This window comes from Passer domesticus, chromosome W (genome assembly GCF_036417665.1).
Source record: "Passer domesticus isolate bPasDom1 chromosome W, bPasDom1.hap1, whole genome shotgun sequence".
NCBI lineage: Eukaryota > Metazoa > Chordata > Aves > Passeriformes > Passeridae > Passer > Passer domesticus.
Window position 1 is genome coordinate 9,477,231 of NC_087511.1, and position 20,644 is coordinate 9,497,874.

Sequence of the window (20,644 nt, forward strand, 5' to 3'; positions counted from 1 at the left end):
GGCATCTGTTGGGCTTTTGGGATAACTGCTGTGGTGTAGCAGGGCATCTCACTCCTCCACAAGAGCTTATCTGTTGTTTGTTAACTGGTCAGATAACTCAAACAGTACAAGCTGTCTTGTAGTGAGTTATTTTGGTGCCATGGGGTTAACATCAGTCTGGCATCTCCCAACTGTCAATACACATCTTACTGTTGAAGTGAGATCTGGAAGATAAGCTGGATTTCTGACCAACAGACACCTCACTTTACGACTATAACAGCCACACCAAACTTTCACAAAGCAGAAATCTTCTATACATTTCCCTGGAAATGTGGGGAGCTTCTCCCATAAATAGGGAGACCTGTTTCACAGTTACACCCAAGGGGTTAAGTGAAGGAATCTGTGTACATTATCATCATTTTGATGGCAAGTTGCATTTTACTCCTAATCAATACTATTTCTTTTGCTAGTGTTAATATGGTACCTTGATATTGTGCAGTGGTTTATGTTATGCTGTAATCTACTAGTACTTTAGTTTTATACTGTGTATTAAGTAACTCTGATTAAGATCTTTCATCTGTTATTTCTTGTCTGCTTAATAAATAATTTATTTTTATAAATAGACCTGATACACCATCACTATAACTGCCCGGGCCAGAGTGATTCCTTAAATTTCAACTCCTGCCAAAATCTGAGGCTAAGACAGGGCTTGTCTGAAGCTCCCACTCATCCCATGACATGTGGAGACAGAGGGAATTCAACAGCTGAATCCCTTGCCTGGTGTCTCAGAGGACCCTTCTGCTGTGGGGCTCCTGCAGGTCAAAGAACAAAAGGTACCAATTGCTACCAAAACACTGCACCGACTAGGACTCTGTGACCCCCATTCATGAAATGATTTGTGAACTGGAGAGCCAGGGAGTGCTCAGCAAGACTTGCTCAGCCTTTAATAGTCCTATCCGGCCAGTGTGTAAATCCAGTGGAGAGTGGAGACTGGCAGTGGACAATCATGACCTGAACCAAGTCATACCACCAATGAGTGCTGCTGTGTTGGACATGCTGGAACTTCAGTATGAACTGGAGTCCAAGGCAGCAAAGTGGTGCCACCATTGATATTGCTAATGCATTTTTCTCCATTCCTTTAGCAGCAGAGTGCAGGCCACAGTTTGCTTTCACCTGGAGGGGCGTGCAGTACACCTGGAACCTGGGTGTGCCTGTGGTAGTGCATATCCCCTTCACCAGGCTGGATTATGATCTGAGAAATGCTCATTAAGAGCCTTCACAAGCAGTTCCTCTTGAGCTTGTCAAAAACACTGTCTGTTCCCAGGAACCTGTGCTGTCTAATGAGCTCCTGTTTTTTAATGAACAGCCTTGGAAACTTATTTTTCTTGCCTGAATAACAACCAAAGTGGAATAATATTTTTAAAATCAAGCTTTCAAAGAAAGTTACTGACCTGAGTTGCAGCCAGAATAGAAAATTATTATGACTACAGTCCACTCTCTTGTGACCCTATCAACAGTGGTCCTAAATAAGATCCTTTGAGCTCTCCTGGACTGCAGCAGGCTGTTACCAGCAATGTCCCTCTGAGTAGGGTCTCTCAGAGCCAGTGAACTCTCAAATTTGCTATACTCAGAGGATCACCAAATGACAATAATGGATCCTGGGCTGATACCCTCACTCCTCAGGAGTCAACCCTTCACCCTCTGAGAAGATGCAATGGCATCTGAAGTGAGTATCTCACTGAATTAGGGGGGATTTTTTCACAGGTACCATCTTTCTACATGCGCGTTTGCATATGCTGCAGCAAATATACCAGGAATGTTGTTCTCCTAGATTCTCAGGTACTTTAGATTTGTAACTAAGTTAGGACTGCAAGTAAGTTACTGTTGTAGTATAGTAAATTCTATATGAATCCTTTACTAAATTGCTTATTGATTGAGTTTAAGTACTATTAAGTTTAAATGCTGTTAAGTTTAAGTTAAATGAAGTGCTGTTTGTCAAGTCCAGGGCTCAGTTTATCATTGGAGTCTACTTTGAAGCTTGTGACTTAACAGGAGTGTCTTTCATATTTCTTTTTTACCCCTACCAATTCCTAGCCTCTTGTCTTCCCCATCTCCTGTCCCAGCCTCCACATAGATAGTTTTGTGTTTATTTTGATTTGGATTGACTGATTTTGGATTTTTGTTTGCTTTTTCTCTCTGTGTTTTAACCATCTAGTAAATAAAAGAGTGAACCTTGCCAATGAACTTTGTCATGATGTGGCTTTTTATATTAAACTTTTTCTGGTGATTAGGTGAACTTAAAACACTATTCACAACATTGCCCCAGGAGTGGAAATACAGCCTGCTATTTGCCATGGACTGATCTAGACTGCACTGGAAAAAGAATGAGGCTCCAAAATACTTACAGTACATTGATGACATCATCCTGTGGGGCAAGACAGCAGAGGAAGTTTTTGAGAAAGGGGAGAAGATAATTCAAATCCTCCCAAAGGCCAGTTTTGCCATAAAACAAAGTAAGGTCAAGGGACCTGCCCAGGAAGTTCAGTTTTTAGGAATAAAATGGCAATATGAATTTCATCAGATTCCAAGGGATATGGTCAACAAAATAGCAGCTATGTTCCCACTGACCAGCTAGAAGGAAACACAGGCTTTCCTATGTGCTGTGAGTTTTTGGAGGATGCATATTCCAGATTAGTCAGATTGTAAATCCTCTCTATCAAGTGACATGGAAGAAGAATGATTTTAAGTGGGGTCCTGAACAACAAGCTTTTGAACAGGAGACGGTCCATGCAGCAGCCCTTGGGCCAATCAGGACAGGACAGGATGTAAAAATGTGCTTTACACCACAGCCAGGGAGAATGATCCTTCCTAGAGCCTCTGTCAGAAAGCACCAGGGCAGACTTGAGGTCAACCTCTAGGTTTTTGGAGCCAGGGATACAACGGATCTATGGCCTGTTACACCCCAACTGAAAAAGAGATACTGTCAGCTTATGAGAGGCTTTGAGCTGCTTCAGAAGTGATTGTCACTGAAACACAGCTCCTCCTGGCACCCTGACTTCCAGTGCTGGGCTGGATGTTTAAAGGGAAAGTCCCTTCAACACATCAGGCCACTAATGCTACGTGGAATAAGTGGGTTGCACTGATCACACAGCAAGCTTGAATAGGAAACCCCAATTGCCCAGGAATCTTGAAAGTCATCATGAACTGGCCTGAAGGTGAAAATTTTTGACTATCGGAGGAGGAGAAGGTAACACATGCTGAGGAGGTTCCACCATATAATCAGCTACCAGAAAATGAAAAGCTATACGCTCTCTTCACTGACAGTTCCTGCCATATTGTAAGGATCCATTGAAAACAGAAAGCTGCCATATGGAGTCCTACATGGTGAGTTGCAGAAGTTATTGAAGGACAAGGTGGATCAAGGCAAGTTGTACCTCAAGAAGATTTGATTTTTGGGTGAGAACAGTCTGCAATGTTGAATTGTATAATACTGGTTGCTGAATGACACTGCCACTGCATGTCATAACTACCATGGACAATGAGGATGGAGTTCTCCAGATACACCAGTCCTGATGCAGCTTTCAACCAGCCAACAGCACATCAGCTATCCTGCCCTGGAAGACATCTAGGATGGATAGAACCTACAGTCATGGACTAAATGAACTCAACAGATATCTTGGAGGGATGGCCATTGACTATGGCAATGACACCCATGATTGTGCATATATTTGTATATATATATATATATATATGTATATAGTTGGAAGATGTAGGGGTGGATGATGTCCTGGTTCTGGCCAGGACAGGATTAATTTTTTGCTGTAGCCAAGAGGGGGAATATCTAGGACCCGGAGGTTGTTCTATACCATATAATGTAATTTTCCAGGAATGGGAAAAGGGGTCCCTTCCAGGTCAGGGTAGTGTGGCAGAGGTCAAGTATTGTTGGGCTCCATTTGGTGTAGTGGTAAACATTTCCATGTAAATTGCTCACCTCTCTTATACAATTTTGGTATTAATATTGCTACTGTTACTGTTTGTTTTCTTATCTCATTGCTGTTTCTAGTAAATTGTTCTTATCTCAACCCATGTTTTTTACCTTTTGTACTTCCAATTCTCCTCTCCATCCTGACACTGCGAGGGGAAGAGTAAGTGAGTGGCACATGGTCTGGGGTGTTTCAGTGGGAACACTAAATTGGGGAATACCATTCCTAAACCACGACAAAGGACTTAAGACCAAATAAAATTTCTGTTACATTTTTTAATCACCTCACTTTAAAAGAGCTTTCTTTTATAGGCAAAAAAAGATTGTTGTGTTTATCCACAGACTGCGATATATTACTCATTGCCTAATGAGTAATATAAATAGCACACAATTGGACAAACATAGTCTATATGCAATAAAGAGCAATTCACAGTATTATCATGGAATATGATTATATTAAATTTTAGAGTTTTAATAACACCATTATGGATACTTCTGTTAAATGGAAAAACCAATATTGATTTAACAAAGACCATATTCTTAAACTCTAGCTATCACATGCCAAGTTAACATCTCAACTTTCATAGACTCTATATCTTACCACAGAACAATTTTTAATATACCATATATTTGGTTACATACTAAATCTTAGCTAGTTTACACACTATTATGCAATATAACTATATTGTGTTAAATGTTATTTATTCAAAGATCTTTTCAACAAACAAAAAGAATTCAACTGTGCTAGTGAAGTTCTGAACTTCTTTTAAGTTAAAATGTTTTAAAATGTTTGTTAATGAAAGAAGACAAATGTATGACTACCAGTAATCTGGGCCATGTAAGTTAGTTAAGCAACAGGAGAAAAAAACTCGTTTCTTCTAAGCAGAAGAAAGAGATAAAAGGGAAACCTTTTTCTAAACCACATGAAAAATAATAAATTGATGTTTTACAGATAACTGGAAACGAGTTCTAACCATTTACTTAGGAAATGTTGGAAATGTAAACACAAGCAATTAAAGAAAGTATGCTAATGATATTGTATTTTAAATGAAAATATGAAACATTAAAAATAATTAAACCACCTGTACTAGAAATAGTGCTTTATGATCAGTATTTTTCAATGAAAGATCAGAAGCTATGCTATCCAAGATTTCACCTTCAGGTATTGTTCATGCTGTTCATTCTAAGAACACATGTAGTCTACACTTTCATCTGCATTAAATAAAAACTGGCAGAATGCATGGTCTGAAGGATAAGACGGCTTCAAAGAAAATGGAAATAGATAATGTTTCTGAGGTTCTATTTTTCTTATGGCCAAAGCAGAAGCTGGAAAGTTTTGACTGAATCACTGTATATATATATAGATCAGAAAAATGTTCCCACTTTGCTTTTTTGATAAAATAAGAACTAACAATAAATTTTTTTTAAAATGTGTGGAAATAATTATTTTTTTTTTAAGTCTGGGTTTTAAAGCTAAAGGTACCTGTACATTGGCAAAATCCACACGGTTGAGATCACTGAGCATCTGGTTGATCTGAGAAGTGTTCTGAAGCACAGCCCGAGCTGCCTGAGCCAGGTGATTGAGAGATGTGTATCTTCTCAAAGTCTGGGCAAAGGCACTTACAGTGGCAACCTATGAAGAAATCCATTTATCTTAACACATTGTATTATCAACCAATCTTCTGTTTTGTCTATTTTAATTCTAAAATTGCTGTATTAATTTATGAGCCCTCAGATATTGCAATTCACATATAATGGAACAAATACAGTTTTTCCTATGATTTTTTTGGCAAAACAGTTATTTCCAACCCCTTGGTTCATTTTTGAAGTTTAACCTAAATATGACATTTAGCATAAAAGTTAAAATGCTGCTATTTTTAGATCTTTAATGACATCTCGTGTACAATTGCAGAAAGAGAAAAAAACTGCAGTCAACTTTGTTTACCTTGCTTTGTATCATTCTCTGTGGAATATTGTTCATGGCACTGGAAAGCCAGCCTTCAAGGCTTTTTGCAAAATTGCGAATGGCCTGAGTCAAGGCACCTAAACATTAAAGAATAAAAATAAAATGAAAAGGATGGCAAGGTGCCTCTCTTGAAAACTTTTGCATCTTCAGTATTTAAATATTCCACATTGAGAACTACTGCATTTATTGGCTCAGAGACTTATCCAGTTAGGTTTGGATCCCTATCATTACAAGAAGTATGTTGATAAGCTGTTCAGTAGAGGGCCACTGACATGGTCAGGGAGCTGGAGCACATACCTTATGAGGAGAGGCTGAGGGAACTAGGTTTTTCAGCCTGAAATAGAGAAAGTTTAGGGGGGGATCTAATAGAAGGCTTTCAATACCTACAAGGTATCAAGAACAGACTCAGCCTCTTCACAATGATGCATGGCAGGAGTGATGAACACCAGGCATAAACTGAAAAAGAGTGATCCTGACTTGATAGGAGAAATTTTTTCACCTTGAGGACAGTTAAGCAGTGCTAATTCATGGCCCTTCACTGGACTCTCTTCAGTATGTTCATCTCACTCTTGTACTGGGGAGACCAGAACTAGATACAGGAATACAGGTATACAGCACACAAATGGTGCTGAATAAAGGGGAAGGATCACCTACCTGGACCTACTGGCAACACTTTGTGTAATACAGCCCAGGATACCACTAGCCCTCTTTGCAGCAAGGCCACTCTGCTGGCTCATGTTCAACTTGGTGTCCACCAGGACCCACTGGTCCTGTTCTGCAAAGCTGCTTTTCAGTTGATTGGCCCCCTTGGCATGTACTGGCACATGGGATTGTTCCTCCCCAGGGGCAGGACTTGGCACTTCCCCTCGTTGAACTGTATGAAGTTCCTGTCAGCCCATTTCTCCATCCTGTTGAGGTCCCTCTGGATAGCAGCACAACCTTGTGATGCATCAGCCACTCTTCAGTTTTGCATCATCAACAAACATGCTGAGGGTATGCTCTGCCCCATCATCCAGATCACCAACAAAGACATTGAACAGTGTTGGACCCAGTACTGACCTCTGGGATACACTGCTATTTACTGGCCTCCAACTAGACTTTGTGCAACTAGAACTATGGGATTCTCTGGAGTGCTGCAATGGATAAATACAGAATCTTTAGGGCAAACAAGACAAAAAGGTGCTCTATATGAAAGAGGAGCTGCAATGCATAAAGCTTTGCCGAGGGATGGATGATAAGCCAGTTCAGAGCTTAAGGGTCCAGGTTAGATTACATAATAACATGGGTGATGTTGTGGGTATCTGATACAGCCTACCTCATAAGGAAAAAGTAGATTAAGTCTTGTGGTGGCTTAACCTTGGCTGACTGCCAGGTGCTCACCAAGCTGCTCTATCACTCTCCCTTTTCAACAGAACAGTGGAGAAAAATACAAAGAAATGCTCATGGGTCAAGATAAGGACAGGGAGATCACTCAGCAATTGCCATCACAGGCAAAACAGACTCAACTTGGGGAAATTAATTGAATTTATTGCCAATCAGAGTTGGAGAGAGATATAAGAACAAATCTAAAAAAAACTTCCTCCAACCCTCACTTCTTTCCAGGAACAACTTAACTCCCAACTCTTCTACCTCCTCCCCTCAAGTGGCCCAGGACAACAAGAAATGGGGGTTGCAGTCAGTTCATAACACTGTCTCTGCCTTTCCTTCCTCCTCACGCTCTTCTCCTGCTCCAGTATGGGGTCTCACCCATGGGAGACAGTCCTTTGCGACCTTCTTGAACATGGATCCTTCCCATAGTCTGCAGTTCTTCACAAACTGCTCCAGCATAGGTCTTTTCCATGGGGTAAAGTCCTCCCAAAACAGACCGTTCCAGTATTTGTCTCCTCACAAGGTCACAGGTTTGTAAGAGATGGTCCGAAGTTTCCCTCATTTGCCTCACGACTGTAGCAAGGACAGAGACCAGGACCCTGAAGACCCTGACTGGAGTACTGGCCTGGTTGAGGTGGATGCTTGCCAAGTGATTGTTCGCATCTGTGTTTACAGTGCCACCATGGTATACTGCTTTCTAGCAGGGTCTGGCAAAGGAGTGACTTGCCCTATATGCTTGCACCTGCTTCACGACAATAGCCCATGAATTTCCCCACCTCTTGGCCAAATGAACTTTCTGGGGTAACTTTGGTGGTCCCCCATGGAAAATCCTCATCTGTTTCATGACCACCGTGATGAACGGAGATTGAAGCCCCCTCCCAAGGACTGAGACTGAGACCCTTATAATTCTGACACAGGGGCACTGGCCTGACTGAAGCAGGATGTCTGCCAAGTGTTACCTGCAGGTGTGGTCGTTGGACCAAGAAAACAATGGCTCCCGCTCACTGCTGAGATTGACTTATCCTGTTTCGGAACATGGACTGTCTGTACCTGTTTTCAATAGACTTGTTCTTCATTGTCTTTTACCTGTTCCCCCCTTGATGGAGGACTATAATAGACCCCTGAGTTAACCAAGACCTCGAGATTCTCCCCAACATGACAAGACAGATCTATTGGCTGGACCACAAGAATTTCGTCTCTATGTATGGTTGCTATAACCCTTTCCTCTCTTTTTCTCTCTCTCTCTCCTTGATCGCATTTGCTGTGGGCACTCAATAAAAGGTGCATTTGTTTTGATTAATACTGAAATCCCCTTGTGTTGTTTTTTGCACTCTGAGATCAGTTAACGAACCATCACGACCCCCACTTATATTAGCAGATCGTGACAAGGTTCCAGCAGAAAACCTGCTCTAGCATGGGCTCCTCTCCACGGAACCACTGCTCGTGACAGGACCCTGCTCTAGCATGGGCTCTCCATGGGCTGCAGCTTCCTTTGGGGTACACCCACCTGCTCTCGTGTGGGATCCTCCATGGGCTGCAGGGTGACAATGTGCTTCACCATGGTCTTCCCCATGGGCTGCAGAGAAATTTCTGCTCCAGCAGCTGGAGCACATTCTCCCCTCCTTCTTCACTGACCTTTGTGTCTGCAGAGTTGTTTATCTCACATATTCTCACTCCTCTCTCCTGGCTGCTGCTGTGACCCATTTTTTACTCTTTTTTAAAATATGTTACCATAGAGATGTTACTAATGTCTCTGGTTTAGACTTTGGCCAGCAGCAGATCCATCTTGGAGCCAGGTGAAAGTGTCCCTTTCTGACATGGAGACAGCTTATGGTATCTTCTTATAGAAGACATCTGTGCACCCCCCACCTCTACCAAAAGCTTGCCATGTAAAGCCAATACAGGTCTCCTTCAGGTACCTGGAATAAGCTTCATGTTTACAGATTCCAATTTTGCTGAGGGACTTGAACAGCATAGCTGTCACTATCTGCTAGAGGGACAACAAAGCAGAGCAAAAGCAACTCAAGAAGACAGTTGAACAGTGCAACTGGTCACCCAGAGAGCTTTGTGTAGCTTCCATCCGTAGATGTTCCCAAGACCTGACAGGGTAAAGCCCTGAACAAACAAGTCTGAATTCAGCATTGACCATGCTTTGAGCAGGAGGTTGGACTAGAGACCTCCTGAGGTACCTTCCAACCGGAATTATTCTTTGATTCTATATTATGTAACAATTATTTAGTTTCTGATTTAACAAACAGAACTGACCATTTCACCTAAGACCCCTTCAAAAAACTTATGATCAGCAGTGAAAATTATTTTTGGCATTCCTACAGGTACATCAGTAATTGTAACAACTCTTTCCTATCTCCTGAAAACTTTCATCATGAATTTTCTGCCATAAATTTTTTGCCTTGGTGCTTTTGCTTTTAAAGAGCAAAACCCCACAGAAAATTGGCAATTATTGCACTAGTTCAGTTTCCTCAAGTAAGCTTGAAGTACCCTGAACCATTGCAAACATGTTTTTCTTTTAGTTCTGAAGAACAAAATTAAATGTGCAATGTTCAACGATAGTATCGATAAGGAATATATAAGAATGTATTAAACAAACAATGTAGGATTGCTCATACTGATGTGAAAATCTGGTGGTGGAGAATGAATGCTGCTACAGTAATAAAGAAGAAAAAACAGGAAAGGGAAATATTATCTATAAGTGATTTTGTTTTTACTACATCTAAGAAGAAACAGTGGAAATAAACAGTGAATTTTGTTTATAAGGCAAAACAGCACTTTTGGTAGAGTAAGAATTAATTGCTCATGAAAGTCACCTAGTATGAGAAATGTCCTTTTTCAGTTTGAGTAATTGATGAATCCTGTAAATAAAAACTTCTTCTAGCAAAGTTAGCCAATTTGCTTTAAAAAGAAAAAAATATTTTATATTTTAAAGCATTATTTTCTTCAAATTTATAGTGATAACTGGTTTATGTAACTGTCCCCAAATGTGAATGCTCATCTGAAATTTAATTTGGACTTATAAAACTTCTGAATTAGCTCTGTGGAATGGGCTTTTTCTTTTTTCTTTCTTGAGGTTTCCAGGCAAAGAGCAAACACTCTGTTTCACTGTCAATCATTTAACCCACATGTTTCTACATTAACATTTTTGTATGCACTTGCTAATTAACAAAGCATTAGCTCATGTTTATTTATTACCTGCAGAATAAAAAAGAAAGCTCATTCAGATAGTTTGCAAAGTGTTACTAAACACACATTAAATGATACAGCAAAAAAAGTTAAAAGGAAAACATATTTTTGTATAAGCCTTCAAAAAGCTTGTGTTTCTCATCTGAAATATTTCTTCTACATAAAAAACCAAGATTTTGCAGTCTTTCTGGTATTTGTAATTGCTGAAATTGACAGATACAACATGAAAAATATCTTGAACATAACTTCTCTGTCTGGAAGTGGAACTCCCAAACAAGTTTGGTGCTATCTATCCTGTCACTTGTGAAGAGATAAAAAGGTAATTCTCAGGGAAAAGGATTGATTGTCATTAATACACAGTGGCTCTGATCTTTTGCTAGAATCATAAGATAATAAATTTTACTCCTGACTGAAGTATAAAGTGTTTGGCCTCTTTTTAAACAAACAAATGTGGCTTTTTCCTACACAGTATTTTTTCATTTATTTTGTGGGCACTGAAATGTTTTCACAAAAATTTCAACTAATCAAATTTTACCTAGAGCTTGCTTTTCAAAAGGTTTTCTTCACTATTAATTTATTTTATGGTAATATTTATTAGGCAGTTATGTGAAAGAGTAGGTTTCCCCAAATACTGAAAATCAGGAACAGAAAAAAAGATGAAATTCAAAAATAGAATTATCAGTTTGCATCCTTACAAAATTAAACACATTTTCCCTTTTTTTGTTGGTGGTTTTTTTCTTTTTTTTGTTTTGTTTTTTTTTTTTTTTGGCCAGCTGCTGTTGGTACCTGTCGTGGTTTGGCCCGGAAATGTGTTTTTGGAAAGGTCTAAGTCGGGCCAATCAGTGGCCAAATTCAAAATTGGCATGTGATATGGCCACTGAGGATCTGGATACGCCTCTGAGAACACACGGGGGTTAAAAGCAGGAGATTCCCAGAGAACTTCCTCTTTGGGAATCCGGCGTTTGGTGAGTAGGTCTAGCCTCTCCCCTGCCCAGCTGCGCCTGGATGGGGGAGGGGGAGGCCATGACAGGGAGGAGGCCGGGAGCCCCAAAAGGTGCAGAGGTGGAGGAGAACATACAGGGGTGGAAGAGACTTGAGATGTCTGGGCAGCCCCCCCCCCGGAGAGAGGGACAGAGATTGTGCTGGCAGTTCAGCCGGCCAGAAGCGGGGGGATGCGGTGAGAGAAGTGCCCAGCAGCTGTAGGAGTCCTTGGGCAGGCAGAAGTGAAATTTAACCCCTTTGTAGACTAATGGAAACCTTACAAATACTGAATCCTCCTGAATCAGAATGAGGTGAGAGAGAGATGAGAGATGAACTGGGCAAGCGTGAGGAAAGCTGGAAGAGGAGAGAAGAATCCTGAGTAGAAGAGATGATGGAGTGGCCTTGGGCTGGACTCTTTCTTGTATAGCCATGGACAGACCCGTGTTTTTTCCCTGTGACCCAGAGACTGTATTTAGGGGGAGGCAACACCCGGGAGTCAAGAGTGAAGCAGCGGCGTGAACAGAGACGGCTGAAGGGGGTGTGAGATGCCCTCTGTCTCCACGGAGAGGAAGATCTCTGTTCATGAGGCCCCTCGGCCCCAGGGGGTGAAATTTGGGGGGGACTGGTGTCCCAAGAGTTGAGAGACTGCTGTTTCTGGAAGTGGGTGGAGCATCTTTAAACGGGGAGCCCTAAAAGCAGTCCTGGCCCGTGTCCAGTGGTGAGAGCACTGGACATGGGGGGGAGAAGTCACGAGGGCCGATGTTCTTTGGGTGGGGCCATGGATGACACGGAAGCACAGGAGGTTTCAATTGTGCTTCCGGGGGAGGCCCATGAGGCAAGGGGGGACTCCTCTCTCCCTGATGGATTTGAGGGTTGATAATTTGAGGGGTGGTGGATCTCTGGAGAAAAGGGAGGGGGAGGAGGAAGGTATCTGGAAGGTTTTCATTCTTAGTTTGGTATGTGTTCCTTTCTAGATTTGTAATAAATAAATTGTTGTGTTTTTCCCTCCATCCCCGAATGGGAGCCTGCTTTGTTCTGTTCCCGGGTCACATCTCACAGCAACCATTTTGGAAATATACCATTCATGGGGGCCCTGGCATTGTGCCAGGGTCAAACCATGACAGTACCTTTCTGATTATCCAGAAAAAAAGAAACCTACCTATGATGGGGTATTTCTACAAAGCAGTACTTGCAAATATTTTCCTGAGTTGCTTCTTACAGCATAGTTAACAGAGGCAGACAACAGATGCAGTACTTGTGTCAGAAGAGAGAACAGCATTCATGTCCTCAGCAATGGTGTTAATGTGTCACAGAGTGCCACCTCCAGCCATCAGAGCAACTATCCCTATAAAGTCAGAGGCCTCAATCCAGACAAAACTTCTGAGGGAAGATGCAGTTCAGAGTACAGCAAGTGCTTGGGGTCTCTTGCTGAGGCTGAAGCAGAGGGGGACAGTTTCCTTGCCTGCAGAAGGTGTGCAGTGGAACAGGACCTGTGTTGCCAAGGAAGTGCAGGAAGAGGTCAGCAGACTGTGCAGTATCAGAGAAGGTGAGAAAGAGATCTACTGGATCTTTTTCAAGACCCTGCAGCCTGAAGTCTCAGCTGTATTTAAGGAGAATCAGGTGGTCTGTGCTAATTGGATTAGGAAATGGCAAAGGCTGGAAGCCTGTGACTTCTGGAAATAGAAAGAAGGCTCCTGCTTCACCTGCATATCTCCAACAAAGAACAGATGCAGTACCCTCACAGCAGATGAGGGTCTGGGAACTCTGTCCAAGAGCTAGTTAAGCCTGAGCCATGCAGCAGCACTAGAAGGAAGTGATAACTGATAATAATGGGAGACTCCATGCTATGGGGATTGGGGCCCACATCTGCCAACCTGACTTGCTGTGTTGGAAGATTTACTGCTTGCTGGGGGTTGGATCTGGGATGCTGTGGCGATGCTGACAAGGTTTGTCCAACCCTCGTATTATTACTCCTTGCAAATCTTTACATGGGCACCAATACCGCCAGCGGAGACCTGGAGCATATAAGTGTGACTACATGCATCTAGGGGCAATGGTCAAGGGTATGGGGGCCCAGGTAGTTTTCTCATTGGTCTTTCCAGTGAAAAGCAAGAGCTTGAGGGGGAATGGAAGTATCCTGTGGGTCAACAGTTGGTTGCCCAGCTGGCAATGACAATCGGCATTTGTATTTTATGACTATGGGGACCCTTCTTTAAAGATTGAAGTCTGTTAGAGATGGGATCCACCTGACCAAGTGGGGCAAAACCATCTTTACCAACAGGCTGGCCAACCTGGTGAGAACTTTAAACTAGAAATAATGGGGGATGGAGATGATGACCCACAGTCAAGTGAAGGAGTACTGGAATGAGTTGGTAAGCAGAGTGTTATGGAAAAGAGAGAGCTTGTAATTGGCAAAACAGAGCTGAAAAGGAGAAATTGCTGGACCAAATTCTTACAAACAAGGAAACTTTTCTTACAATTCTTACAAACTGTTGGTGATATGAAGCTTGGGGGGAGTCTGAGCTGTATTAACCATGAGATGGTGGAGTTGAATATACTGAGAGGATGGAAAAAGGCAAATGGCAGGATAACAACTCCAAATTTCAGGAGAGCAGACTTTGGCCTGTGCAGAGAACTGCTTGGAAGAATCCCATGGGAGACAGTCCTGGAGAGCACTCTGGATCTAGGAGACCTGTTTGATATTCAAGATCACCTCCTCCAAGCTCAAGAATAGTCCATCACAATGAGCAGGAAATCAAGCAAAGGTGACAGGTCTGCGTGGATAAACAAGGAGCTCACGACTAAACTCAAACATGAAAAGGAAGCACACAGGAGCTGCAAAAAGGGGAAAGTGACCCAGAAGGAACGCAGAGACACTGGCCAAGTATGCAGAAATAGGGTTAGGAAAACCAAACTGGAGTTGGAACTGAAGAGCAACATTAAGGGTTTCTACAGGTACATCAGCAGAAAAAATGAAGACCAGAGAAAACATGGGTTTGGTGCTGAATGGGGGCAGGGAACCTAATGACAAAGGCTGAGATACAGGATGCCTTCTACACTTGAGTCTTTACTGATAAGGATTACCTTCAGGAATCTGAAGCCTCTGAGACCAGAGGAAAAGTCTGCAGCAAAGAAAAATTCTCCTCAATAGAGGATGACCCAGTTAGGAAAGCATTAAAAAAATTGGAGAGGCATAAATCCATAGCCCTGATCGGATGCACCCATGAGTGCTGAGGGAGCTGGCTGATTTCACTGTGAGGCCAATCTCAATTATCTTTGAATGGTCATGGTGATCAGGGAAAGTTCATGAGGACTAGAAGAAAGCAAATAACCATGTCCCTAAGCACTACATCTGTATGTCTTTTAAATACCTTTTAAAACTGACCAGAACTTGTGGGTCCCTAAGCTCTCAAAGCAGATTCCAAGGGTACTCTGCTATATTTCTCCCTTAACAGCTTCGTTTGCTTTCTTAAAGTCCAGTGTAGCAACTCTGCTGATGTTTTTTTCTCACTACACTGAAAATTTTAAACTCAAACATTCCATGATCATAGAATCATTAAGATCATTGAGTCCAACTGTTGATCGCTGTGGGCAAGACAGCCACCAACCATCACATCTCCCAAGAGTCCTTCTCTAGTCAAAAACAACAAGTCTAGGAGGGCGTCTTTCCTAGTTGGCTCACAGAGTACTTGTGACAAGTTACCTCCCACAAACTTCAAGACTTCCCAAGGCCTGCTCATCACAGCAGGATGATATTCCCAGTTGATGTCCAGGAAGTTGGAATCTCTCATAAGGATGTGGGCTACTGATCTAGAGATTTCTCCTAATTGCTTACAGAAGAACTCATCACTGCTTACATCCTGGCTGGGTGATCAGTAATAAACACTCATTATAATATCTCCTTTGTTTTCCATCCCCTTAAGCCTCACTCAGAGGCTCTCCACGACATCACTGCCAACTGTAAGGGCTGTACGATCAAACCTCTTCCTTACATATAGTGCCACATGTCCATCTCGCCTGCCCTGCCTATCCCTCCTAAACAGCCTGTAGCCCTACATCCCAGCATTCCAGTTGTGGGACTCATTCCACCTAGCAAATATAGCACTACCTGCTACATCAGTTAGACATACACAAGTCTATGGGACTTGATGGGATCCACCCAAGGTGGAATGTTTTGGAGCAGATCACCCCTACAAAGAGGGGTCTGGACAGGCTAAATTGATGGACTGAGGTGAATTGGATGAGGTTTGTGAAGGCCAAGTGCCAGGTCCTGCACCTGGGTCACAACAGCCCCATTCAGCACTACAGGCTTGGGGAAAAGCAGGTGGAAAGCTGCCCAGTGGAAAATGACCTGGAGGTGTTGGTCAACAGCCAGCTGAACATAAGACATCAGTGTGCCCAGATGGCCAAGAAGGCCATGTATCAGAAACAGTGTGGCCAGCAGGACCAGGGAAGTAATTGTCCCTCTCTACTGGGCACTGGTGAGGCCATACCTCGAGTACCATGTCCAGTTCTGGACACCTCACTACAGGAAGGACATTGAGGTTCTGGAGCAACTCCATAGAAGGACAAGGAAGCAGGTGAAGGATCTAGAGAGTAAGTCATATGAGGAGTGGCTGAGGGAGCTGGGGTTGCTTAGCTTGGAGAAAAGGAGGCTCAGGGGTGATCTTATCACTCTCTACAACTACCTGAAAGGAGGTTGTGGTGAGGTGGAGCTTGGCCTTTTCTCCAAGGCAACTAGCGACAGGATGAGAGGACATAGCCTCAAGCTGCACCAGGGGAGGTTTAGGCTGGACATCAGGAGGAATTTCTTCACAGAAAGGGTAGGTAAACATTGGAATAGACTGCCCAGGGAGGTGATGGAGTCACCATCCCTGAAGGTGTAAAAAAAAACTGGGTGTGACAGTGTTATGGTATAGTTGACAAGGTGGTGATTAGTTAAATGGTGGACTCAATCTTAGAGGTCTTTTCCAACCTAAATGATTCTGTGAATCTGTAATAATATAACACACAGATGTTTTGGTTTTTTCCAAGTAGAGCTTACCCTAAGTCAAGGACTTTTCAGTATCTCATGCTCTGCCAGTGAGGTGCACAAAAAGCTGGGAGGGAGCATGACTGGGACAGGAGACCTGAACTGGCCAAATGGATATTCCACTCCATAGGAGGTCATGCCCAGGATATAAACTGGGGGGAGTTAGCTGGAAGTAATCAATTGCTGCTCAGGGACAGGCTGGGTATCGGTCAGCAGGTGGAGAGCAATTATATTGTGCATCACTTGTATTTCTTGAGTTTTATTTTTTCCCTCTCTCCTTTTCATTACAATTATTATTATTGTTATTATAATTGTTAACAATATTAGTATTATTATATTTTAATTTGTTTCAATTTTTAAACTGTTCTTATCTCAACCCACAAGTTCTACTTTTTTTCTGATTTCCCATGCAGCTAGTGGGGGAGGGAGCATCTGTGTGGTACTTATTTGCCAGCTGGGGTTAAACCACAACACCATCTAAGTGGCCAGAATATTTTGGGGGACTGTATCAAAGGCCTTACATAAATCCAGGTAGATGACATCTGTAAGCTCTCCCATTTTCCACTGATGCAGTCACTCCATCGTACAAGGCCACTAGATTAGTCAGACACAATTTGTCCTTGGTGAAGCCATGTTATCTGTGTCTAATGTCCCTCTTGTCATCGATGTAGCTTCCAGGACGATCTGCTCTGTTAAGGAAACTATCCAGTCTGACTATACATGAGACTCCTTGGAGACACCAGCTCAGGCTGTTTCTGTGCTGCTGTGCAGTGAATAAATTGCTTTATGGAATGAGACATCTGAGATTGCTGTGGGAAACCTGGGGTCGAACTGGTAAGGAAACCTGGTCTGACTGCATATGAGTAGGGTGTGCAGGGGCTCCCTTCAGCTCACTGGAGCCACCGCTGTGAAGAGGCTTTGGTCCCAGCAGTTAAAGTCTGACATTTGGAGTGCGACTGCCAGAGACTCTCCTGAATGGTAAAGACTGGGAAGTTTCCTTTACATGCTCCATCATCTTACAGGTAACAGGTGAGGCCAACTGGTCGGTAGTTCCCAGAATCCTTGTTTTTACACTTTTTTAAAATGGGTGCAATGTTTCCCTTTTTCCAGTCACTGGTGATGCAGTCTGACTGCCATGACTTCTTAAATGTAATGGAGAATGGCTTGTAAACTACATCAGTTTCTTCAGGACCCTGATATGCATCTTGTTGGGTCACGGAATCATAGAACTATTTAGGTTGCAAGAGACCTCTAAGATCATTGAGTCCAACCATTAACCTAACACTGCCGTCCACCACTGAACCATGTTCCTGAGTGCCACAGCTAGGTCTTTTAAATACCTCCAGGGATGGTGACTCTAATGCTTGACAACCCTTTCAGTGAAGAAATTTTTCCTAATATCTACTCTAAACCTCTCCTGGTGCATCATGAGGCCATTTCCTCTTGTCCTATCACTTGTTACTAGGGAGTAGAGACCCCCACCTTGCTGCAAGCTCCTTTCAGGTAGTTGTAAAGAGACATAAGGTCTCCCCTGAGCCTCCTTTTCCCCACACTCCAGCTCCCTCAGCCGCTCCTCATAAGACTTGTGCTCCAGACCCTTCACCAGCTTTGTTGCCTGTTTTTGGACATGCTCCAGCACCTCAATATCTTCCTTGAAGTGAGGGGCCCAGAAGTGAACACAATATGAGGTGCAGCCTCACCAGTGCCAAATACAGGGGAACAATCACTTCCCTGGTCCTACTGGCCACACTATTTCTGACACAAGCTAGGATGTCTTTGGCCTTCTTGGTCACCTGGGCACACTGCTGGCTCATATTCTCCCCGCATAAACTCATGACATCTTTGTAGTCCTCCTGAGTTTCCTGTCCCTCCTTCCAAAGGTCATAAACTCTCCTTTTTTTCCCCCAAGTTCCAGCCAAAGTTCTCTATTCAGCCAGGCCAGTCATCTTCCCCACAGGTTCATCTTTCAACACGTGGGAACAGCCTGCTCCTGCACCTTTAGAATTTTGTTCTTGAAGAATATCCAGTCTTCCTGGACTTCTTAGCCCTTCAGAACTGCCTCCCAAAGGACTCTCTCAAACAGTCTCCTAAACAGGCCAGTCTTCTCTCTGCAAGTCTAAGGTAGCAGTTCTGTTGTCACCCCTCCTTACTTGTCTGAGAATCAAAAACTGTCATTACATGATCGCTTTGCCTAAGACATCACCCAGCAGTTCATTACTGTTCACATACAACAGGTCCAGCAGGGCACCTTCCTGAGTTGGCTCACCATCTGTGTCAGGAAGTTCTCATGCACACACTCCAGGAACCTCCTAGACTGTTTCCTCTCTGCTGTGTGGTATTTTCAGCAGACATCTGATAAGTTGGTCTCCCACAAGAACAAGGGCCAGTGATTATTAAGACTTCTCCCAGCTGTTTATAGAATATTTCATCTGCCTCTTCATCCTGGTTGAGTGGTCTATTACAGACTCCCACCATATCTGTCCTGTTGGCCTTGCCCCTGATTCTTGAGTAAACACTCAACCCTATAGACACCATCATTAAGCTCCAGACAGTTGAGTCAGTCCCTAACATACAGGGCTACCCTACCATCTCTCCCTCCTCGCCTTTCCCTTCTGAAGAGTTTATAGCCATCCACTGCAGCACTCCAGTCATGTGAGTCATCCCACCATGTTTCTGTGATGGCAACTATGTCATAGTTTTCCTGCTGCAAAATGACTTCCAGCTCCTCCTGTCATCCCATGGACTGGTGTATGCTCAGGTTCCTCAGGTGGTCACAAACCTGATCTTCTCCCATGATGGGAAGGACTTCTTTGTCCCAGTCCCTACCTTGAATTTCAGGGTCTTGAAAAATGTGGGAGGAGAGATTGCCAGTGTCAGGGTGGTCCCCCAGAAGGATCAGAGCCTGTGAGTGTGATGCTTCCTGTAGCTGAAGTAAGAACACTTCATCAAAAGGCTCCCCTTGATTGGTCAGCCTGTAGCAAACACCAACCATGAGGTTTCCTTTGTTGGCTTTTCTCTTATTTTTACCCAAAAGGTCTCAACCCATTCAGCACTTGTTTTCAAATACAGCTCTCTCCAGGCTTTTTTTTTTTTTTTTACACAGAGGGCAACCCCTCCACCCCTTCTTCCTTGCCTGTGCTTTCTGAACAGTTTATAGCCATTGATTGCAGCATTTCAGTTGTGCGATTTGTCCCACTGTTTCAGTGATGGTATTAAATCATAGCTTTCCAGGTGCACAGAGGCTTCCATCTTTTCCTGTCGTTATCCATCCTGCATGCATTGCTATAGAGGCACTTCAATGGACCTATCAACCTTGTCGCCATTTTAGAGGAACACAATTCCTTTGTGGCATTTCACAGGTGTCTCCCTGTTGGTTCCTAATATTTATTTTATAATTTATTTTAATATTATATATGATATATATATATGTTATTATAATTACATTTCAAGATTTAACACAACATACAAAACACGCAATAAATGTTTTTAAAAATAATTTTAAAAACATTTACTCCCAAAAGCAGCCATAAAAAAGTACCATGGATGCTGTAAAAGAATGCTCTATTCCTGATAATGGTTAGTTTGCCATAATATTAGAATCAATCAATGAGTCCTTCATACTGGAAATCAAAAATAAACTATAACAGACTGGAGCAATAAACAAGTCTTAAGATGTTTGATAGTGTTATGTTGGTTAAATAGGTATCAAAACTGATAAGGTTTTAGCAGCTGCTGATAATACATTAATGTTTAATTATCCAAAAATAAAATGACACAGTATATACATTTTACTTTTTTTAACAACTAGAACTTATATATAAAAAACTTAAACTAAAGCCTACTGAAGTCAACAGAAAGACTGTCTTGACATTATTGGACTCAGTCTCAGGGTCATACTGCATTCACAGCTGTCAGTTAGACTAGAACTAGTATATTAAAAAAGCCATTTTTATCTTTAATAAAAACTTAGAATGTGCAGCTAAAAAAGGCATAACTCATAAGAAAATATATTCTTAAAAAATCTATAGGCTTTCCTAAATACAATTAAACATCCACTCTGCTTTTCTTTAAATACAATGCTTATATCAACTCCAGTACACCTTTCTAGTCAACAGAGTTAAGGAAAGATCACACACAC

The 20,644-nt window shown here is 42.5% G+C and overlaps 1 protein-coding gene across 4 annotated transcripts in view; it reads right to left on the bottom strand.

Moving 5' to 3' along the window:
* LOC135289144 (transcription factor RFX3-like) overlaps nt 1–20,644 on the bottom strand; it is a 193,757-nt gene that overhangs the window by 42,354 nt on the left and 130,759 nt on the right. For 2 of the 4 annotated variants that reach the window (XM_064402541.1, XM_064402540.1), the window contains 2 exons: nt 5,907–6,004; nt 5,445–5,594 (listed from right to left, as the gene is read on the bottom strand). The exons of 1 other annotated variant lie outside the window; for it this stretch is intronic. In XM_064402541.1, the coding sequence (XP_064258611.1) occupies nt 5,445–5,594; nt 5,907–6,004 (248 nt within the window). Of the gene's footprint in view, nt 1–5,444; nt 5,595–5,906; nt 19,884–20,644 lie in introns of those variants that run through there. One more of the 4 variants, XM_064402542.1, reaches the window with a different exon arrangement.